A 17435-nucleotide genomic window follows, 5' to 3' on the forward strand; every position below is an offset into this window, starting at 1 on the left:
TGTCGCCCAGGCTGGAGTGCGGTGGCCGGATCTCAGCTCACTGCAAGCTCCGCCTCCCAGGTTCACGCCATTCTCCTGCCTCCGCCTCCCAAGTAGCTGGGACTACAGGCGCCCGCCTCGTCGCCCGGCTAGTTTTTTGTATTCTTTAGTAGAGACGGGGTTTCACCATATTAGCCAGGATGGTCTCGATCTCCTGACCTTGTGATCCGCCCGTCTCGGCCTCCCAAAGTGCTGGGATTACAGGCTTGAGCCACCGCGCCCGGCTGGTCTCGATCTCTTGACCTCGTGATCTGCCCACCTTGGCCTCCCAAAGTGTTAGGATTACAGGCATGAGCCACCGCACCCGGCCTAAACCAGACACTTTCGTGTGGACTTACAGTGGAGAATCTATTCCACTATCTCCTGCCATGCTGTGATTTTCTGTCCCTTCCAAGTGACTGTGTTCATATTGGATATCCTGAGTCAACACTGGCATATGTGAAGTGTTGAAAAGTTGGAACTTTTGTGGGAAATGTTTTCTCATTTCCTGATTCTGAGGACTCTGACTCCAGCTAGCTGGCTTCTTTCCTGTGTCACCAATAGAGTCTTGTATGACTTCAGCTTCGAAACTGGCTTTTCTTGCACTACAGTAATCAAAGATTCTTTCATCAGCAGGTGCTGAGGCCTGTACACATTTAGCAACACTGGGTTCTTCTTCGTAGTTAAAACCAAACCGGGCCCCTGAATTTAGGCCACAACTTTCAGCAGAAAGGTTAGGTTTTTGGCTTTCACCTGGGGTAGCATGCAGCCCAGTGGGTTTGCAGCATTCGTTTCTTTTAAGCACCTGAGGCTCAACCCTCTCCATTGTGCTGTGGTACTTGGTCAGAGATCTCTCAATTATTTTTTGTTTTCCTAAATGATTTCCCTGGCTTCCACCTGTGAAGGAATACTGAATGTGGCCAGGCAGCATTTGACATAAGTCATCATTCTCAGAAATGTCATCCTCCTCTAGATATAATGAACTACAGGCACCATCATCATCTTCCACTTCATTCTGATACAAGGCCTGGTCATTATTAGAAAGCCGTTCATTTTCTAGGCTCATAGTCTCTGCATCCTGGACAAATCCTTTTCTCAATACTTCTTCTGAGTCTCTGTCTTGTCTTTCAGGTTGTCTTAAAGTGTTCACGCCAACTGGGTAATCCAAAAGGCCAAGATTTTGAAACTGGTGTATTGTGTTATCCACTAATCTACAAGCAGGGGGTGTTCGGTCTGAAAAGGAGGCACCTCGTGATGGCAGGCTATGCAGAGTCTCTTTGGTCTCCCCTAATTTGTCAAAGTGGGAATGACTTTTCCTCAAGACTTCAGGAACTACCTCATTTTCTCCACCATACATATCATATCTCAACATGGTATCCAAAAAGGGACAGCATTTACTGTCATTTTGTAACATGCTATGTTGAGGGTGATTGAAAAGGTGACCTCTGAAGTCATCATTGATGGATTTGACAGTAGGGTCATTTATGTAAATGGATTCTGCTTCCATTTTATCATTAGGTTGTTCAGCGTATGGCTCTTTGGCTTCACCATCAAAGATTCTTGAGGAATCCAAGGACCTAGGCCTTTGGAAAGGCTTTTCCTTTGGTCCAGTCTGGCTGGGTTTCAGATCACTAGTCTTCTGAATTTTGCGCCCTTTGGATATTGTGCTTCCTCGGTGAGACAAACCCTGGAAAGGATTACTGATTCGCTTTTTGTAAATCAAATGAGAACCTAGCACTGTTGTAATCTCACCAAGTGGTTTCTGACCTACCATTTCATTTGGGCTTTTAATTCTGGGGATAGGCTGTGTAGCAGGAAGCTTGGGGTGTTTCTCCAGTCTAATGCTTCCTGGCTGAAGCTCACTTCCCAGATGCCTGGCTTTGTGTCTATCCCTGCGAGAATGGCCCTGCCCTCGAGGTTTTGCAGACAGACCCTGCCTCTTCTTAACCCCTTCTTTTGAAGGATATTTATGCCCGATTGTCAGCACGTCAGTGGAAGTGCCCTGGCTATTATATTTTTTTTGTTCTTCGTATTTTTGCATTAGGACAGTGTGTTTGATTAAATTGTCAACAGTCAAAATGGGGTTAATTCGTTTGATTATCTCATGTTCAACATCTCGAGGGATATTGTCCAAGTCATCTTCATCTCGGACAGGCCATTCTTCAGGTGGGAATTGAGCAGAGAAACTGCTGTGTTCTGTTTTGGGCTTCTCCTTTCTAGATATGCTGCGCCATAAGACACTAAAACCAAACTTCTTGCCTTTTTCTTTATCTCTTGTGTATGGTAAAGGTTTGGTGCTCTCACAAATGTGGTGCTCCGCAGACACTGAAACTGCCCCATTCTGTACCCAAGGTACAGATTCCCCAAGACCTCTGTGACTCTTGCTAGTCACTTGTGTAACAACTGGTGGTTCCTGAACATTCTGAGTGTGCATGTCCCGGAAACACTGGCAAGACTGACAGTGGGATATGGGGGCAGTCTCTTGGGCTGACTCTGCACAGCTCTCCATGCTCACCAGATATGTCATGGAAGCTGTCATCAGGCGACTTTCTTCTGATGGCAGCACTCTCTTATTTTCCTGGGTGGTTGTATTTGTAATGAAGTAAGTCTGAGGAGTAACTATGAAGTATCCTTCTCCAGTGTGATAAACCTTCCTTTCTTTAATCAGCGTTCCCAGAGTGGTATAGAGAATATCTTCAGATGGAATTGCAATGCCTAAAACAGACAAACATTTTACAGACAGATTTTGAATAAGAAAAATTTTAATGAGTGAAATCAGTAACTCTGAAATGACTAAACATTGGCTTGATAAACCCAGAGGTGATTGTAACACGATTAATACATGTGATTAAAATGCCAGGGATGGGTGTGATGGCTCATGCCTATAATCCCAGAGCTTTGGGAGGCCGAGGCAGGAGGATCTCTTGAGCCCAGGAGTTCAAGACCAGGCTGGGCAACATAGGAAGACTTCATCTCTACAAAAAAATTGTTAAACATTAGCCAGATATGGAAGGATCATTTGAGCCCAGGAGTTCAAGGCTGCAATGAGCTATGATTGTGCCACTGTACTCCAGCATGGGCAACAAACCAAGACCCTGTCTCAAAAAAAAAAAAAAAAAAAAGCCAAAGAAGTATAATATTTATAACTTAAATAATAGGAATAGGCCGGGCATGGTGGCTCACGCCTATAATCCTAGCACTTTGGGAGGCTGAGGCAGGCAGATCGCTTGAACTCAGGAGTTCAAGACCAGGCTGGACAACATGGTGAAATCATGTCTCTACTAGAAATACAAAAATTAGCAGGGCATGGTGGTGGGTGTCTGTAGTACCAGATGCCTTGGAGGCTGAGGTGGGAAGATTGCTTGAGCTCTTGGAGGCAGAGGTTGCAATGAGCCGTAATCGCACCATTGCACTCCAACCTGGGCAACAGAATGAGACCCTGTCTCAAAAATAAAAATTAAAATAACAGGAAAATAATTTAGCCCACACAAAGTCATATGGGTAGGTTAATGAGTAAATAGACAAAAAAAAAAAATCTGAATTAACTCAAATAAAAACCCATTATAAATTTAAACTGTGACTGATGAAAGCATTCTTTTATTTAGTAGCTAGGATTACAGGCCACCTGCCACTGTGCCTAATTCTTTTTTTTTTTTTTTTTTTTTTTTTTTTAGTTTTTAGTAAGATAGGTTTCACCATATGGCCAGGATGTCTCAATCTCTGACCTTGTGTGATCCTCCCACCTCGGCTCCCAAAGTGCTGGGATTACAGGTTGAGCACCACCCTGGGACCCGGATGCTATTCTTGAAAGGAAGAAAATAAATAAAAGAATGTGCCGCACACCTTGGCCCAGCTACTTGGCAGGCTGAGGCAGGTGATTGCTTCACCACATTTGAGGCCTGCAGTGATCCCTAAGAAGGCCTCTGCACTCCAACCTGGGCACAGAGTGAGGCCTTATCTCAAAATAAATGAAATAGAAGAATGAACATGTCAATATATGTTATAGGAAAGATCTTCCAGATACTTTTAAGTTAATAAGGAAACGGTTGTGAGGAATGTATAGAAAGATCCAATTTTATTGCCAGCCACAGTGGCTGCATGGCCTGTGAAACCCAACACTTTGGGAGGCTGAGGCAGGTGATCAATGAGGTCATGGGTCGAGACTGCCTAACCAAGCATGGGTGAACCCGTCCTATTAAAAAATACAAAAATTAGCCGTCATGGTGGCGGTCGCCTGTAGTTGCAGCTACTGAGTGAGGCTGAGCAGGAGAAATCACTTGAACCCAGGAGGCGGAGTTGCAGATGAGCCGAGATCGTTGCCACTGCACTGCCAGCCTGGGTGACAGAGCAAGACTCTGTCTAAAAAAGATACAATTATGCTATGAAAAATTTGCTAATTATCAATACATATATTATCATATAAGAAAATGATAAAGCAGTTTATTTCTGGAAGTAGAAGAAAAATTGGGGGAGATGGAATAAACTTTTCTTTCTCATTTTCACTCTTTTCCACAGAGCGTGATTTATTTAGTTATTGCTCATAAGCATTTATTTTTGGAAAAGTTATCTGAATAAGAAAAGAAATCCCTTATGTGATGCAGAACTTCTTATGGGCAAGGGTTTTGAGATAAAGTTTCTACAGAAGAGAGAAGAAAAAGGATATCACCCAGTTTACTTAGATGGTTGTTTAAGACTAATATAGGCCATGGCACGTGGGCTCAAGCCTGTAATCCAGCACTTTGGAGGCGAGACGGGCGGGATCTAACGGAGTCAGGAGATCGAGACCCTCCTGGCCTAATACGGTGAACCCGATCTCTACTAAAAAATACAAAAAACCAGCCGGGCGCGAAGGCGAGCGCCTGTAGTCCCAGCTACATCGGAGGCCTAAGACAGGAGAATGGCGTCCAACCCACACGGAAGGCGGAGCTTGCAGTGAGCTGAGAAGCCGGCGTCCACTGCACTCCAGCCCTGGGCGCAGAGCAAGTACTCCGTCCTCAAAAAAAAAAAAAAAAAAAAATAATAAATAATAATTATAAATAGAAACCAAATACATAAAGTGAAGTACAAATATAGAAAAACCTATTACTCTACCTGGGTAATGTTTCATCAAATGCTCCAAAAGTGATTCCTGTGTTACACCAATCTGAGCTGTATTCATATCAGATATAGCACAGCAAAGAACTTCACCCAAAGGTACAAACTGAGATTGAGTTATTGGATTCATTTGCACTGGAAAGACATCACCTAAATTGGAGATTTAAAAAAAGGGCGGGGTGATAAATTTGATACAGTATAAAATATTTGGAATTAGTGAAATAAAAATAAAGACTAATAGATGGAATTGCAATTCTTTCATCAGTCTTCACTCAGAATCTGTTAACGTGACATGTACAATGATAGAAACTATGCAAAAAAAAGATTTACTTCATGGTCTCTACTTTTAAGAAATGTATATTGGCCGGGCGCGGTGGCTCAAGCCTGTAATCCCAGCACTTTGGGAGGTCGAGACGGGCGGATCACGAGGTCAGGAGATCGAGACCATCCTGGCTAACACGGTGAAACCCCGTCTCTACTAAAAAATACAAAACTAGCCGGGCGAGGTGGCGGGCGCCTGTAGTCCCAGCTACTCGGGAGGCTGAGGCAGGAGAATGGCGTAAACCCGGGAGGCAGAGAGTGCAGTGAGCTGAGATCCGGCCACTGCACTCCAGCCTGGGCGACAGAGCCAGACTCCGTCTCAAAAAAAAAAAAAAAAAAAGAAGAAATGTATATTAACTGTCTCTACAAGTAAGAGATGGCAAGATTCCATCAGAAAGACTCAAAGTATTATCAGAATTCAGGAGGTCACGTAATACTTATATACCAGTAGTTTACCATCTTTCAAAATATTTTTTCATATTAGCTATCTTTAGGCAGACACAGGATTATTTCTTCGCTTAAAATATATAAAGTTCGGCCGGGCGCAGTGGCTCAAGCCTGTAATTCCAGCACTTTGGGAGGCCGAGGCGGGTGGATCACGAGGTCAGGGGATCGAGACCATCCTGGCTAACACGGTGAGACCCCCGTCTCTCCTAAAAATACAAAAAATTAGCCGGGCGTGGTGGCAGGCACCTGTAGTCTCAGCCACTCGGGAGGCTGAGGCAGAAGAATGGCATGAACCCAGGAGGCGGAGCTTGCAGTGAGCAGAGATCGTGCCATTGCACTCTAGCCTGGGCGACAGAGTGAGACTCCGTCTCAAAAAAATAAATAAATAAAATATATAAAGTTATAGAAAACTCAAGTAATGGTCCCAAGTCTAAAAGCAAGTAAAGTGACAGAAATAGGCCTTCTGACTCATGATCCAGTATTTTCACCATTCCACATTTTCCTGATTGGGATGATCCTGCCATTACTCAGGTCGAGTACTGGATTCTGCTGGACATTCATGGAAACCCCTCAATCAATTGGAAATGAAAGACTAAGACTCAGGAAAGAGATTTAGGAATCAACTAACAGAGATGAGATCTGAAGCTACAGTGGAATACATTATTTAACAGGAGAATAAAGAAAAGCACCAAGAAACACCTAAGAAACAATCTACATTTAAGACACAGTAGGGACCAGGCCTATAACCCCAGCACTTTGGGAGGCTGAGGTGGGTGGATCACCCAAGGTCAGGAGTTCAAGACCAGTCTGGCCAACATGGTGAAACCCCGTCTCTACTAAAAATATAAAAATTAGCCGGGCGTGATGGTGGGCGCCTGTAATCCCAGCTACTCAGGAGGCTGAGGCAGGAGAATCACTTAAACCCAGGAGGCAGGGGTTGCAGTGAGCCGAGATGGCACCACTGCACTCCAGCCTAGGTGACAGAGTGAGACTCCATCTCAAAAAAACAAACAAACAAACAAAAACACAGTAGGAATTAGGAACCCACAAAAGAGCACATACCTCTTGGCATATACCAAGAGTATAAGAAAAAAGGGCTTCAAAATAAATAGTGGTCAACAGTATCAAATGCTTAGAAGGAAATCCAAAGGGTTGAGGAAGGAGAAAAGCCATTGGATTTCTTGATTGGAAGGTGCCACTGGTGACTTTTAAGAAAACAATTTCAGCCTGGCCACAGTGGCTTACACTTGTAATCCCAACACTTTAGAGAGATCACTTGAGGCCAGGAATTTGAGATCAGTCTGAGCAACATAGCAAGATCCAATCTCTACAAAGATAAAAATTTTTTAAATTAGCCAGGATGGTGGTGTACCTGTCCTAGCTGCTAGGGCATTAAGGTGAGGGGATTACTTGAGCCCAGGAGTTAAGAGACTGAAATGAGCTATGACTACACCATTGCACTCCTGCCTAGGTGAGAGTGAGACCCTGTCTCTAGGAAAACAAAACAAACAAACAGTAAAAAAACAAACAAACAAACAAAAGAAACAGAAAAAGAAAAAAAAACTAGTTCAGTAGAAAAGAAGACAGAAATTAAAGTTCCAATTGAAGGAAAGGAAGTTGGTGAGAAAAATGTAAAGTTAATGGGTGTTCCTTGTAGAGCAGCATTTCTCAACTTTGACACTTTTGACATTTGGGGTGAGATATATATAGGATGACCAATGGTCCCAGTAGGCCCAGGACTGAGGTGTTTCCTGGAACACAGGACATTCAGTGCTATAAGCCTATAGCCTGGAAAGTTACCGGCAAACTGGGATAGGTTGCCACCCTAGCCAGATAATTTTGCGGTGGGAGGCTGCCCTGTGCATTGTAGGATATTTAATAGCATTATGGCCTCTACCCACTAGATGCCAGTAGCATTTCCCACAGTTGCAGCAACCAAAAATGTCTCCAGACACTTCCAAATGTCCTCTCGATGGCTAAGTCATCCCAGTTGGAACCGCTGCTCTAGACCATTTGTATGCGAAATCTGATGGCTAATAAGGAGAAATAGATCATAAACCAGAAAGGAGTAGGATCCAGTGAATATGACTGGATGTGTGTATGCTGTGGTTTTCTTAAAATAAGATCTGTGTCCCTTTGGATGCAAAAAGGAAGGGGTTAGTGGAGATAGTGGACATTATTCTGGGAGAAGGGAGATCAGTAAGATAGCAAGAACCCAAAGAAGGGGAAAAGGAAAGTGTATCAAGGGCATAGGTAGAGAGGCTAGCTTACAAATGAGGAAGGTGCTACTCTATCTGAGACTTGAGAAAATAATAGAGGGTGGCAGAAGACCAGAAATATATTGAGGCAGAAAAGGAAAAAAAATATTAGCACAGCAAAGTCATCGGACTTCTGTCAAGTTAGAAAGAAAACAGCCAGGCGCGGTGGCTCAAGCCTGTAATCCCAGCACTTTGGGAGGCCGAGACGGGCAGATCACGAGGTCAGGAGATCGAGACCATCCTGGCCAACACGGTGAAACCCCGTCTCTACTAAAACTACAAAAAACTAGCCGGGCGACGTGGTGGCGCCTGTAGTCCCAGCTACCCGGGAGGCTGAGACAGGAGAATGGCGTGAACCCGGGAGGCGGAGCTTGCAGTGAGCTGAGATCCGGCCACAGCACTCCAGCCTGGGTGACAGAGCCAGACTCGGTCTCAAAAAAAAAAAGAAAGAAAGAAAACAGAAATGAGAGGAGGGAAAAATGGGAATGAGAGGATGGTGGGTGGAAAGGGGGTTTGAGGAGGAGCTATTCTCAAAGTACTAGGAAATAACAAATGAGTAAGAAGATTGTGAAGGAGCCCTGAGTCTCCAGGTGATTTATGCATAGTTTTTGGCAGCGGGGTGTCATTTTGTAATGGAAAAGGGTGACAGCTGGGGGAGGCCAGCCCATGCCTCTAAAACTTTAATGTGCATATGAGGATCACCAGGAGATCTTGCTAATGTGCAGATTCTGATTCAGAGCCCCGATCCTGCACGTCTAACAACCTCCCAGTGATATTCACACTGCAGGTCTCACTACTACTCTTTGGATTGGTAGAGGGTTAGGGTGTTAATGACAGCAATGTTAAAGTAGCTAACCATTTAACAAACATGATCCTGGGGCTGAATGGGGAGTCAAGTATAGCCAGAAGGAAGCTAAAGAATTAAGAAAACTTGATTATGCTCTGTGGTTAAACTCTCCCAGTGACAGTAGAGAAAGCAATACATTGTACTGGTTGTTGAGTGGGGAAGGAAGGTAATGGACTGGCCAGGTGTGAAGGGTTGAAGCCCAGAGCTGGTAAGTGGCCGATATTGTATTCTTATTGTATCTGCATGAAGATAAAGGACTTCAACAAGGAAATCATAAGCAATTTGCTGTTATATTTTCCATTGTTCCCTTGTTTACTTAAGCTTCTCTATCTGGCCTTGGAAGGTCATATCACAAGGTAGAATTGCTGTCTGCTTCTGCAGCCTGGGAAGGATCTCCTCTAGGTGTGGCTGTGGCTATCTCATTGGGTGATTCTCAGAGGCCTATACCACTCTGAAAAACGAGGATGAATGGCTAATCAATTAACTAGCATTTCAAAGAGTGGCGATAGATGATGCCCTGAAAATCTGTCCAAGCAGGGCATTAATTTACCTAAAACTCAAAATCCTCCTTGAAACTCAACTTCTGAACTGAGGGTAACAAGCATCTATCCTCACTCCCTCTTTTTCTTTCTTTTTTCCTTCCTCATCTGAGTTTTACTTCCTTCGCTTTCATCTCCCCACTTAACTAGACAAAATGTGAAATTAAAGTACAATTTTAAATATTTTTATGCTTCTTTGATATAACTGTATGCGCTTAGTTAAAATAAGTGGCTTTAAGCTTTTACATCTCTCTTCCTTACCTCCCTAAAAACATCTTTTCCTGTGATCTTGAATTGATTACCCATCCCCACTGCACGTTGGAACTCAGAAAGTAATACTCCATAATGAAAACTCAGAAGCAAGAGGTTTTTTCTGGCCTTTTCTTATCCTCCTATCTTGTTTCTAAGGCCAGCCATAGAAATAAGAATCCTTCTTCCCCAAGGCAGGTCAGAGAAACCAGAATCCCCTTTCTCCAAAGCCAGTCATAAAACCTAGAGGATTAGAGGCCCTTAATTTTAAAAGAAGGGGGAAAAGTTTCCCTTCCTTGAAAGACAAGGGCTAGACATAGAGGGCAAAGCCTGAAGGCTTTCCTCAGCCACATAATACCTGTTTGAACCTCACCTCACCTTTCCTTAAAACCAGTCACTGTGATCTTAGAGATGGGGTGGGGGAGAACACTGAAAGAGAGAAAATCAGCATGTCGTCTGGTGCCCCTGCTGTGCCTGCCTGCATGTGGCTGCCCATTTCTGTGCACTGGAAAAAACAGTAGTGCCGTCTCCACTATGCCTTTGGGCTAGAACTGAAGCAGCCCATTTTCTAATTCAATCCTTAGGTTTGTTTCCTCTTTTCACAGGAAAACTAATAGTCAAAATAGATTTTCATGGGGCTGGGACAGAGATGCATAGGGATTCCTGTATATTTGTTTACAACCTCCTGTGAATCTATAATTACTTCAAAATAAGAGCAAAACTTGATTTTCAGAAAGCACTACTTTTAATTACCAAGGAGAAATGTATGAAACAACTTTTTTCTTACATTTTCAAACCCCACCCTTTTAAAAGAACCCTAACACTGTTTGCCAAATCCAAAGATACTCTTAAAAAATTTATTCATAATTCCTACTATGATGTGGGGATGGGTATTTTAAAAGACGAACAACTAGGAAGACGAATTGCCTTTTTTTCCCCCTTAAAATTAATACAACTAAATGTAAACTTCACTTTAGAGGACACTGTTAATTGCTATTCGCCTCTGCTGTGGAGCTCCTCTAGACAAAGCCTAGAGAAAGTTTCTGAGTACATTTCCTTCACAGCCGTTGCTAAGATACGTCCTTCAGGTGCACAAATCATCGAGTCCACTTTGTGCAGGAAAGCAGAGTGCACCCTGACACGGGAACATTTATGACAGACATGGGGATCATTTTCAAGCTTCAGCCATGGTCTGTTTCAGTGACTTTTGCACTCCTTTGCTTTTGGAATGCATAACTCTTAGTTTTCACCAAAATTAACTTTCTATGCAGAAGATCCCACTTATAGATGTAACCAGATTCCACAATAAGAGAAAGCCAGCCCTCTGGGTCTGTCCCAAACTATGAGGGAGTAAACTGAAGAACACTCTTCAGTCTAGGCCAGCTGTGGACCTTTGACCCTTGAGCTGAGCAGGGCTCAGAAGGCTAAAGAGAGACTTTGAGCCAGAGCATAAACAGTTGACAACAGCATTCTCCGTTTACACATTCTTGTACTCTTTGGTGCCTCAGAAATGAAAAAAGTGTTTAGGCTGAAAGACTGGTTTCACAAAAAATAACAAAGTAGAACCATAAAGGTGAGGTTATCTGTGCCTGCTATACTTTCTGAAAAGGGGTTTTGTTGTTAATTTACTGATTCCTTGCTGTACTACAAAAGGATTTAGTTGCTTTATAAAATTTTTTTGTTGGCCAGGCATGGTGGCTCATGCCTGTAATCCCAGCACTTTGGAAGGCCGAGGCGGGTGGATCACTTGAGGTCGGGAGTTTGAGACTAGCCTGACCAACATGGAGAAACCTCATCTCTACTAAAAATACAAAATTAGCTGGGCGTGGTGGCACACGCCTGTAATCCCAGCTACTCAGGAGGCTTAGGCAGGAGAATCACTTGAACCCGGAAGGCGGAGGTTGCGGTGAGCCGAGATCGCGCCACTGCACTCCAGCCTGGGCAACAAGAGTAAAATTCCATTTCAAAAAAAAAAAGAATTTTTTTTTTTTTTTTATTCTGGTAAAGGACCAGAAAGCAACCCCCACTCCCCAACTCCCACAAAAAAAAAAAAAAAAAAAAAAAAAAAAAAAGGTTAAAAATAAAGTCAAAGTAATGATGAAAGCCAAAGTATGAGGAGTTTAAAAGTTATTCTTTTACAAGTCCACTTGTTTGGGGAAAAAAGTGCAAAGCAAATTAAATGTAGTATGTGGATGCCCAATTCACAAATGAAAATACTGAGCTCTTCACTATCAAAAGCTTTTCATCCAGTGAAGTCCAGAGCAGGCCCTTGTAGCAGAAAATGTTAGAATCAGCCTCCTGTGGGATGGATGTGGATTCATATATAACCCCAGGCAATCAGTCTCTGCTCCCTGGTGCCTAATGACAGTGGCCTAGAAAGCCCCTGGCCAATAGGAGCAGGCCCCTGGGAAAGTGTGACTTGCTCCTGGAGTTGGTGACAATAGCTCAACAATATTGTTCCAATGCAACCCAAGTCCTCATCAAAGTTCTGAGGAAAAACAGGTGGTTTCTTTATGTAAGGACACAAAGGCCCCTTCCATAAGCCTCAAGGAGAAGGCCTCTAGAATACCCTATCCTGGTTGTTTTCTATCAGAAAAACAAGGGGCTCAAAGAGCCACTTCCTGGCCAATTCAGGAAGTGGGAATACTCATACCCCAATGTAGAATATCAAGAGGTGCACCCATGACAAATAGAAACATGTCAAGATTGCCTTCCAGCCAGACCCAGCAGCGTAGCTGTAGTGGAGCCAGTGAACCCTCCCAAGAACTATGGTGCTGGAAAAATCTTCAACCAGGGGCCCTGTGGACTGCTAAAATCTTCCAGTTACAGATGATCACTGGGAAGTATTAACAAAATGAAAATAAGCCTAAACGTTGCACTCTTTGAGAGGGAGAGTTGGCGTCAGCACATGGGCCTACTCAGTGAAGTGATTTTCCCCCAGGTTGTGGGGTGTGAGGATCACAAGCCGAGGAATGTGGACCTTGACAAGACCTGCGCCCTGAGAGAAGGTCTGATGCAGGGCAACAATGCCAGGCTTCAAACATCACATTCACTCCACATCTTGAAGGTAATTAAAAATTAGTTGAAGGTGAGGTTTGGTATCATAAGCATTTTAGTGGAAACCCAGCCAGACACAAAGAAAGCCTGTGACCCTGGGTCACCAAGTGACTAAAAATCCATTTCCTGGCCAATTCAGGAGGTGTGAATACTCACACCACAATGAGAATCATTACAAAATCATTACAATCTGCCTGGCCCAATTCTGTGTTTGCCTTGTCCACTGAGAACACCCTTGAAGTGTAAACTGGACTGGGGTCCACTCGCCTGGCACAGTAAATCCAGATATCTACATCAAGGCTTTTTATAGTTATAGAAGAGAAGGCATTTATTTGTAGGGTGCCAAGGAAGGAGGACCAGGCAGCCATTGTTTAAATCTTGACCTCCCAATGTCTTGCAAGCAAAGGTTTTTATTTTTATTTTTTGTTAATTAATTAATTTTTTGAGACAGAGTCTCGCTCTGTCACCCAGGCTGGAGTGCAGTGGCACTATCTCAGCTCACTGCACCCTCCACCTCCCGGGTTCACACCATTCTCCTGCCTCAGCCTCCCGAGTAGCTGGGACTACAGGCACCCACCACCACGCTTGGCTAATTTTTTTGTATTTTTAGTAGAGACGGGGTTTCACTCTGTTAGCCAGGGTGGTCTCGATCTGCTGACCTCATGATCCGCCGGCCTCAGCCTCCCAAAGTGCTGGGATTACAGACGTGAGCCACCGCACCCGGCCTAAGCAAGGGTTTTTAAAGGCAGGGGTAAATTTTAGGAGAGTAGAAGTTACAGGCAACAAAATTATAAATTTATAATAATTTTATAGAATTACAACAAAATTAAATTATAATTTATATTATACATATTAATTATGAGGTATATATATTGGTTTTCTTAAAGGAGTATCTTGAGGGGCTACGATCATAGGTACATTTAAAGATTTTCTAGTTTAATTGGTTAAGGAAGAAAGCTTTTGTTTAAAAATTTGGTCATAAGAAAAATGTAACTGCTCAGGGGTATGATCCCTCAAGTCCATTAGGAAAGTTAGAACAAAGAACGCAGTCAATTTAGTACTTAATTTTTTTTTCTTATCTAGGTTATGTCCAGTGTCTATAGGTGAGGTCTTCAGGGAGGGGGTCAAGTTTACTGAAAGACAACTCAGACACAATGTTAAGGATGTTATCTTTAGTTTTTTTTTTTTTTTTTTTTTTTTTTTTTAGACGGAGTCTTGCTCTGTCCCCAAGCTGGATGCATGGCCGATCTCAGCTCACTGCAGCTCCGCCTCCCGGGTTCACGCTATTCTCCTGCTCAGCCTCCGGAGTCTGGGCTACAGGCGCCTGCCACTCGCCGGCTTCTTTTTTTGTATTTTTTAGTAAGACGGGTTTCACCGTGTTACCAGGATGGCCTCGATCTTCCTGCCTGATCCGCGTCTCGCTCCCAAAGTGCTGGGATTACAGGCTTGAGCCACGCGCCCCCTGTATCTTTAGTTTTAAGTGAAACCAAACACCTCTGGATTCTAACTTTTTTGGCTATTGTTTTAGGCTATTGCCTTTTATAAGTTACTTACTTTTTAGTATAGGTAGCAAAAGAAAAGAAAATGTACCTTTTCATGGGGGATTTAAGAAAAACAAGGGGGTCACTACTATCGGATTTTTTTAAAACTCAGGATTAAAAAAAAAAAAAAAAAAAGCGGGTGCGTGGCTATCTCAGCACTTTGAGCCGAGGCGCAGATCAGTAGAGATCGAGACATCCTAGCTAAAAGGTGAAACCCGGGGCGCGTGCTCAATCCCTGTAATCCCAGCACTTTTGAGGCCGAGATGGGCGGTCACGAGGTCAGGGAGATCGAGACCATCCTGGCAACACTGAACCCCGTCTCTACTAAAATACAAAAAAACTAAGCCGGGCTGTGGCGGGCGCCTGTAGTCCAGCTACTGGAGGCTGGAGGAGAGAATGTGTAAACCCCAGGAGGCGGGGCTTGCAGTGAGCTGAGATCCAGCCATTGCACTCCAGCCTGGGAGGCAGAGCAGGACTCCCTCTCAAAAAAAAAAAAAAGGTGAAACCCCGTCTCTACTAAAAATACAAAAAAATTAGCCGGACATGGTGGCGGGCGCCTGTAGTCCCACCCACTCGGGAGGCTGAGGCAGGAGAATGGCGTGAATCCGGGAGGCGGAGCTTGCAGTGAGCCGAGATCGTGCCACTGCACTCCAGCCTGGACGACAGAGCGAGACTCCGCCTCAAAACAAACAAAAAATGCTCTTGTTTGGGCACAGGCCCCTAAAAAGAGGGTCCTTGCTCCTTCTCAGAAGTAAAAGCATCCTTATCAAATCTGAATGGGGCGGGGCACAGTGGCTTACGCCTGCAACCCCAACATTTTGGCAGGCGAGGCTGGAGGATTGCTTGAGCCTAGGAGTTCAAGGCCGCAGTGATCTATGATGACAGCACTGCACTGAAGCCTGGGTGACACAGCAAGACCCTGTCTCTAAAAAAGAAAAAAAAAAGTGTTTATTTTGGTATCAGCACTCCAGTAAAACCGCAGGGACAAAATTAAAGTTTTAATAAAACTGTACTGTTAAGGGGAAAAAATTAACAATTACTCTTATTTTACATTAATCTTATGCTTTTAAAAGATCAAAACCAATTCCAAGAGGGTCTGCTCTTGGAATTTAAATTCTGACATTTTAAATCGGGATGCTTGAATCTGATTTTAAGGCCCATGAGAGACTGTGCTACTAATCTGCAAGACAGAGGAAAGATTTTCTTTCAAAATTCAAAAAGCAGTCACATCCTAACATTTTTGTGTCATAATAAGACATGAATTTGTCATAGAATTACATTCTAGAAAAAAATGAATTCAAGACTGGGCGCGGTGGCTCACGGCTGTAATCCCAACACTTTGGGAGGTCAGGAGTTTGAAACCAGCCTGGCCAACATGGTGAAACCTCGTCTCCACTAAAAATTACAAAAATTAGCTAGGCATGGTGGTGGGTGCCTGTGATCCCAGCTACACTGGAGGCTGAGGCAGGAGAATCACTTGAACCTGGGAGGTGGAGGTTGCAGTGAGCCGAGACTGTGCCATTGCACTCCAGCCTGGGTGACAAAAGCGAAACTCCATCTCAAAAAAAAAAAAAACTAATCCTAGTATTATTTATTTTATATTTAGAAGACGAGTTTTTCTCTACTATAAGAACATTTAGTCCCTATACAAGTGTGTTTATGGACTCAGAGCTAGGCAGTCTGCCAGAAATTCATGCATTATTGACCTTCAAGTGGTTTAACGGAGCCGCTGTAACTCAACTAATTACCCAGCCACAAGAAATCTGAGACCATCTTTTTGGGTGCCTGTATTGAATCACACTGTGGGAAAGGTATCTTCTATGCACATTAGGGATGACAACAGAGCACAAATAAAACAGCCTGCAGGTACACTCAAGTTTAATTTAAAAAAAGGATGTTTTGTTCAAAGTAATCCAAGAAGCTTCCGTGATTTTAAACTGCTCTTTTATCCAGTATGGAATTTCCACCAAATGTTTTTTAACATTAAAATTAATCCTGAACTTTGAAAAATTGAAGCATTTTGTAACAACATGCCCCTCATTAAAGATAAGATGCTGTGCAAATCTCTGATGACTTTAAACAATTAGATCTATTGTGTTACAACTTCAAATAGGTTCAGAAAATCAAATGAAATGCAAACAAAAAGAAGAAAGGTTCCAGGCCAGTAAACCAAGCCCCTCTCCATGTCTCCCTTTTATTTTAGTAAAGTAAAAGAATGCAAACACTTTCCTCCACATTTAGAAACAAAAGAGTACCAAGACAGAAGCTGGCTGCAGATAATCGGGTTATCTGCCATGGAAGCTGGAATTCTTTCTCAAGCATGGTGATGTTTATTTTTGACTCCTAGACAAATGGCTCCCTTCTGGGAAATAACCTCTGCTGGAAAGCTAAAGGCTTCCCTTGGGAGGATGAGCTGTTCAACAGCAGGAGTCCTTAGTAACTATGTCGTCTTTACTTATCACACTTCAACCTGTCAGAATTTAGTTAGTGGCCTCCTTTTCAAGTGATATATTCACTAATATTGACTATCAGTTGAGTCTCAGAAAACCTGGAACAGACCCCATAATTTGGTTGTCAGATTGTCAGATAGCACACTGATACACCAAGAAGACAGGTGGCCCCACCCAGGGGTGCCCTTTGAGCTTCTAGCTCCCTTCCCCCATGGCCACCACCCTCACTGCGGATAGAGATACAAGGAGCCTCAGTCAGGAATGACCGACTCAAATCAGCTGAATGACTCAAACCAGCTGGCTTTTGAACAATACTAAAACAAAACCACATTTGGCCCAAAACCCTTAGGCTCTGAGGTACCCTTTCCTACCCTCTTTCCCTTCAAGGCTTCCACCCTGGATATGTTCATGACTTTATTCAGTCGTGTTAGTTTTCAATGGCTGTCAAAATCAATTATAGCAAACTTAGTGGCTTAAAACAACACAAATTTATTATGTCACAGTCTAAGGTCAGCAGTTCTGGGTGTCAGAGCCAAAACCAAAGCGCTGGCCAGCCTAGGCTTTATCAGGGGACTGGGGATAGAATGTTTTCACTCTCATTTAGGTTTTTGGCA

General features: G+C 43.5%; 1 protein-coding gene across 1 annotated transcript in view; it reads right to left on the reverse strand.

The window, feature by feature from the left end:
• STOX1 (storkhead box 1) overlaps window positions 1-17435 on the reverse strand; it is a 71856-nt gene that overhangs the window by 5318 nt on the left and 49103 nt on the right. Inside the window, 2 exon segments of the mRNA XM_017851455.1 lie at window positions 2534-2733; window positions 5110-5262. Of these exon segments, the coding sequence (XP_017706944.1) occupies window positions 2534-2733; window positions 5110-5262 (353 nt within the window).

The sequence above is a fragment of the Rhinopithecus bieti genome, unplaced genomic scaffold (genome assembly GCF_001698545.2).
Source record: "Rhinopithecus bieti isolate Rb0 unplaced genomic scaffold, ASM169854v2 scaffold_33940, whole genome shotgun sequence".
In the NCBI taxonomy this organism is placed as follows: domain Eukaryota; kingdom Metazoa; phylum Chordata; class Mammalia; order Primates; family Cercopithecidae; genus Rhinopithecus; species Rhinopithecus bieti.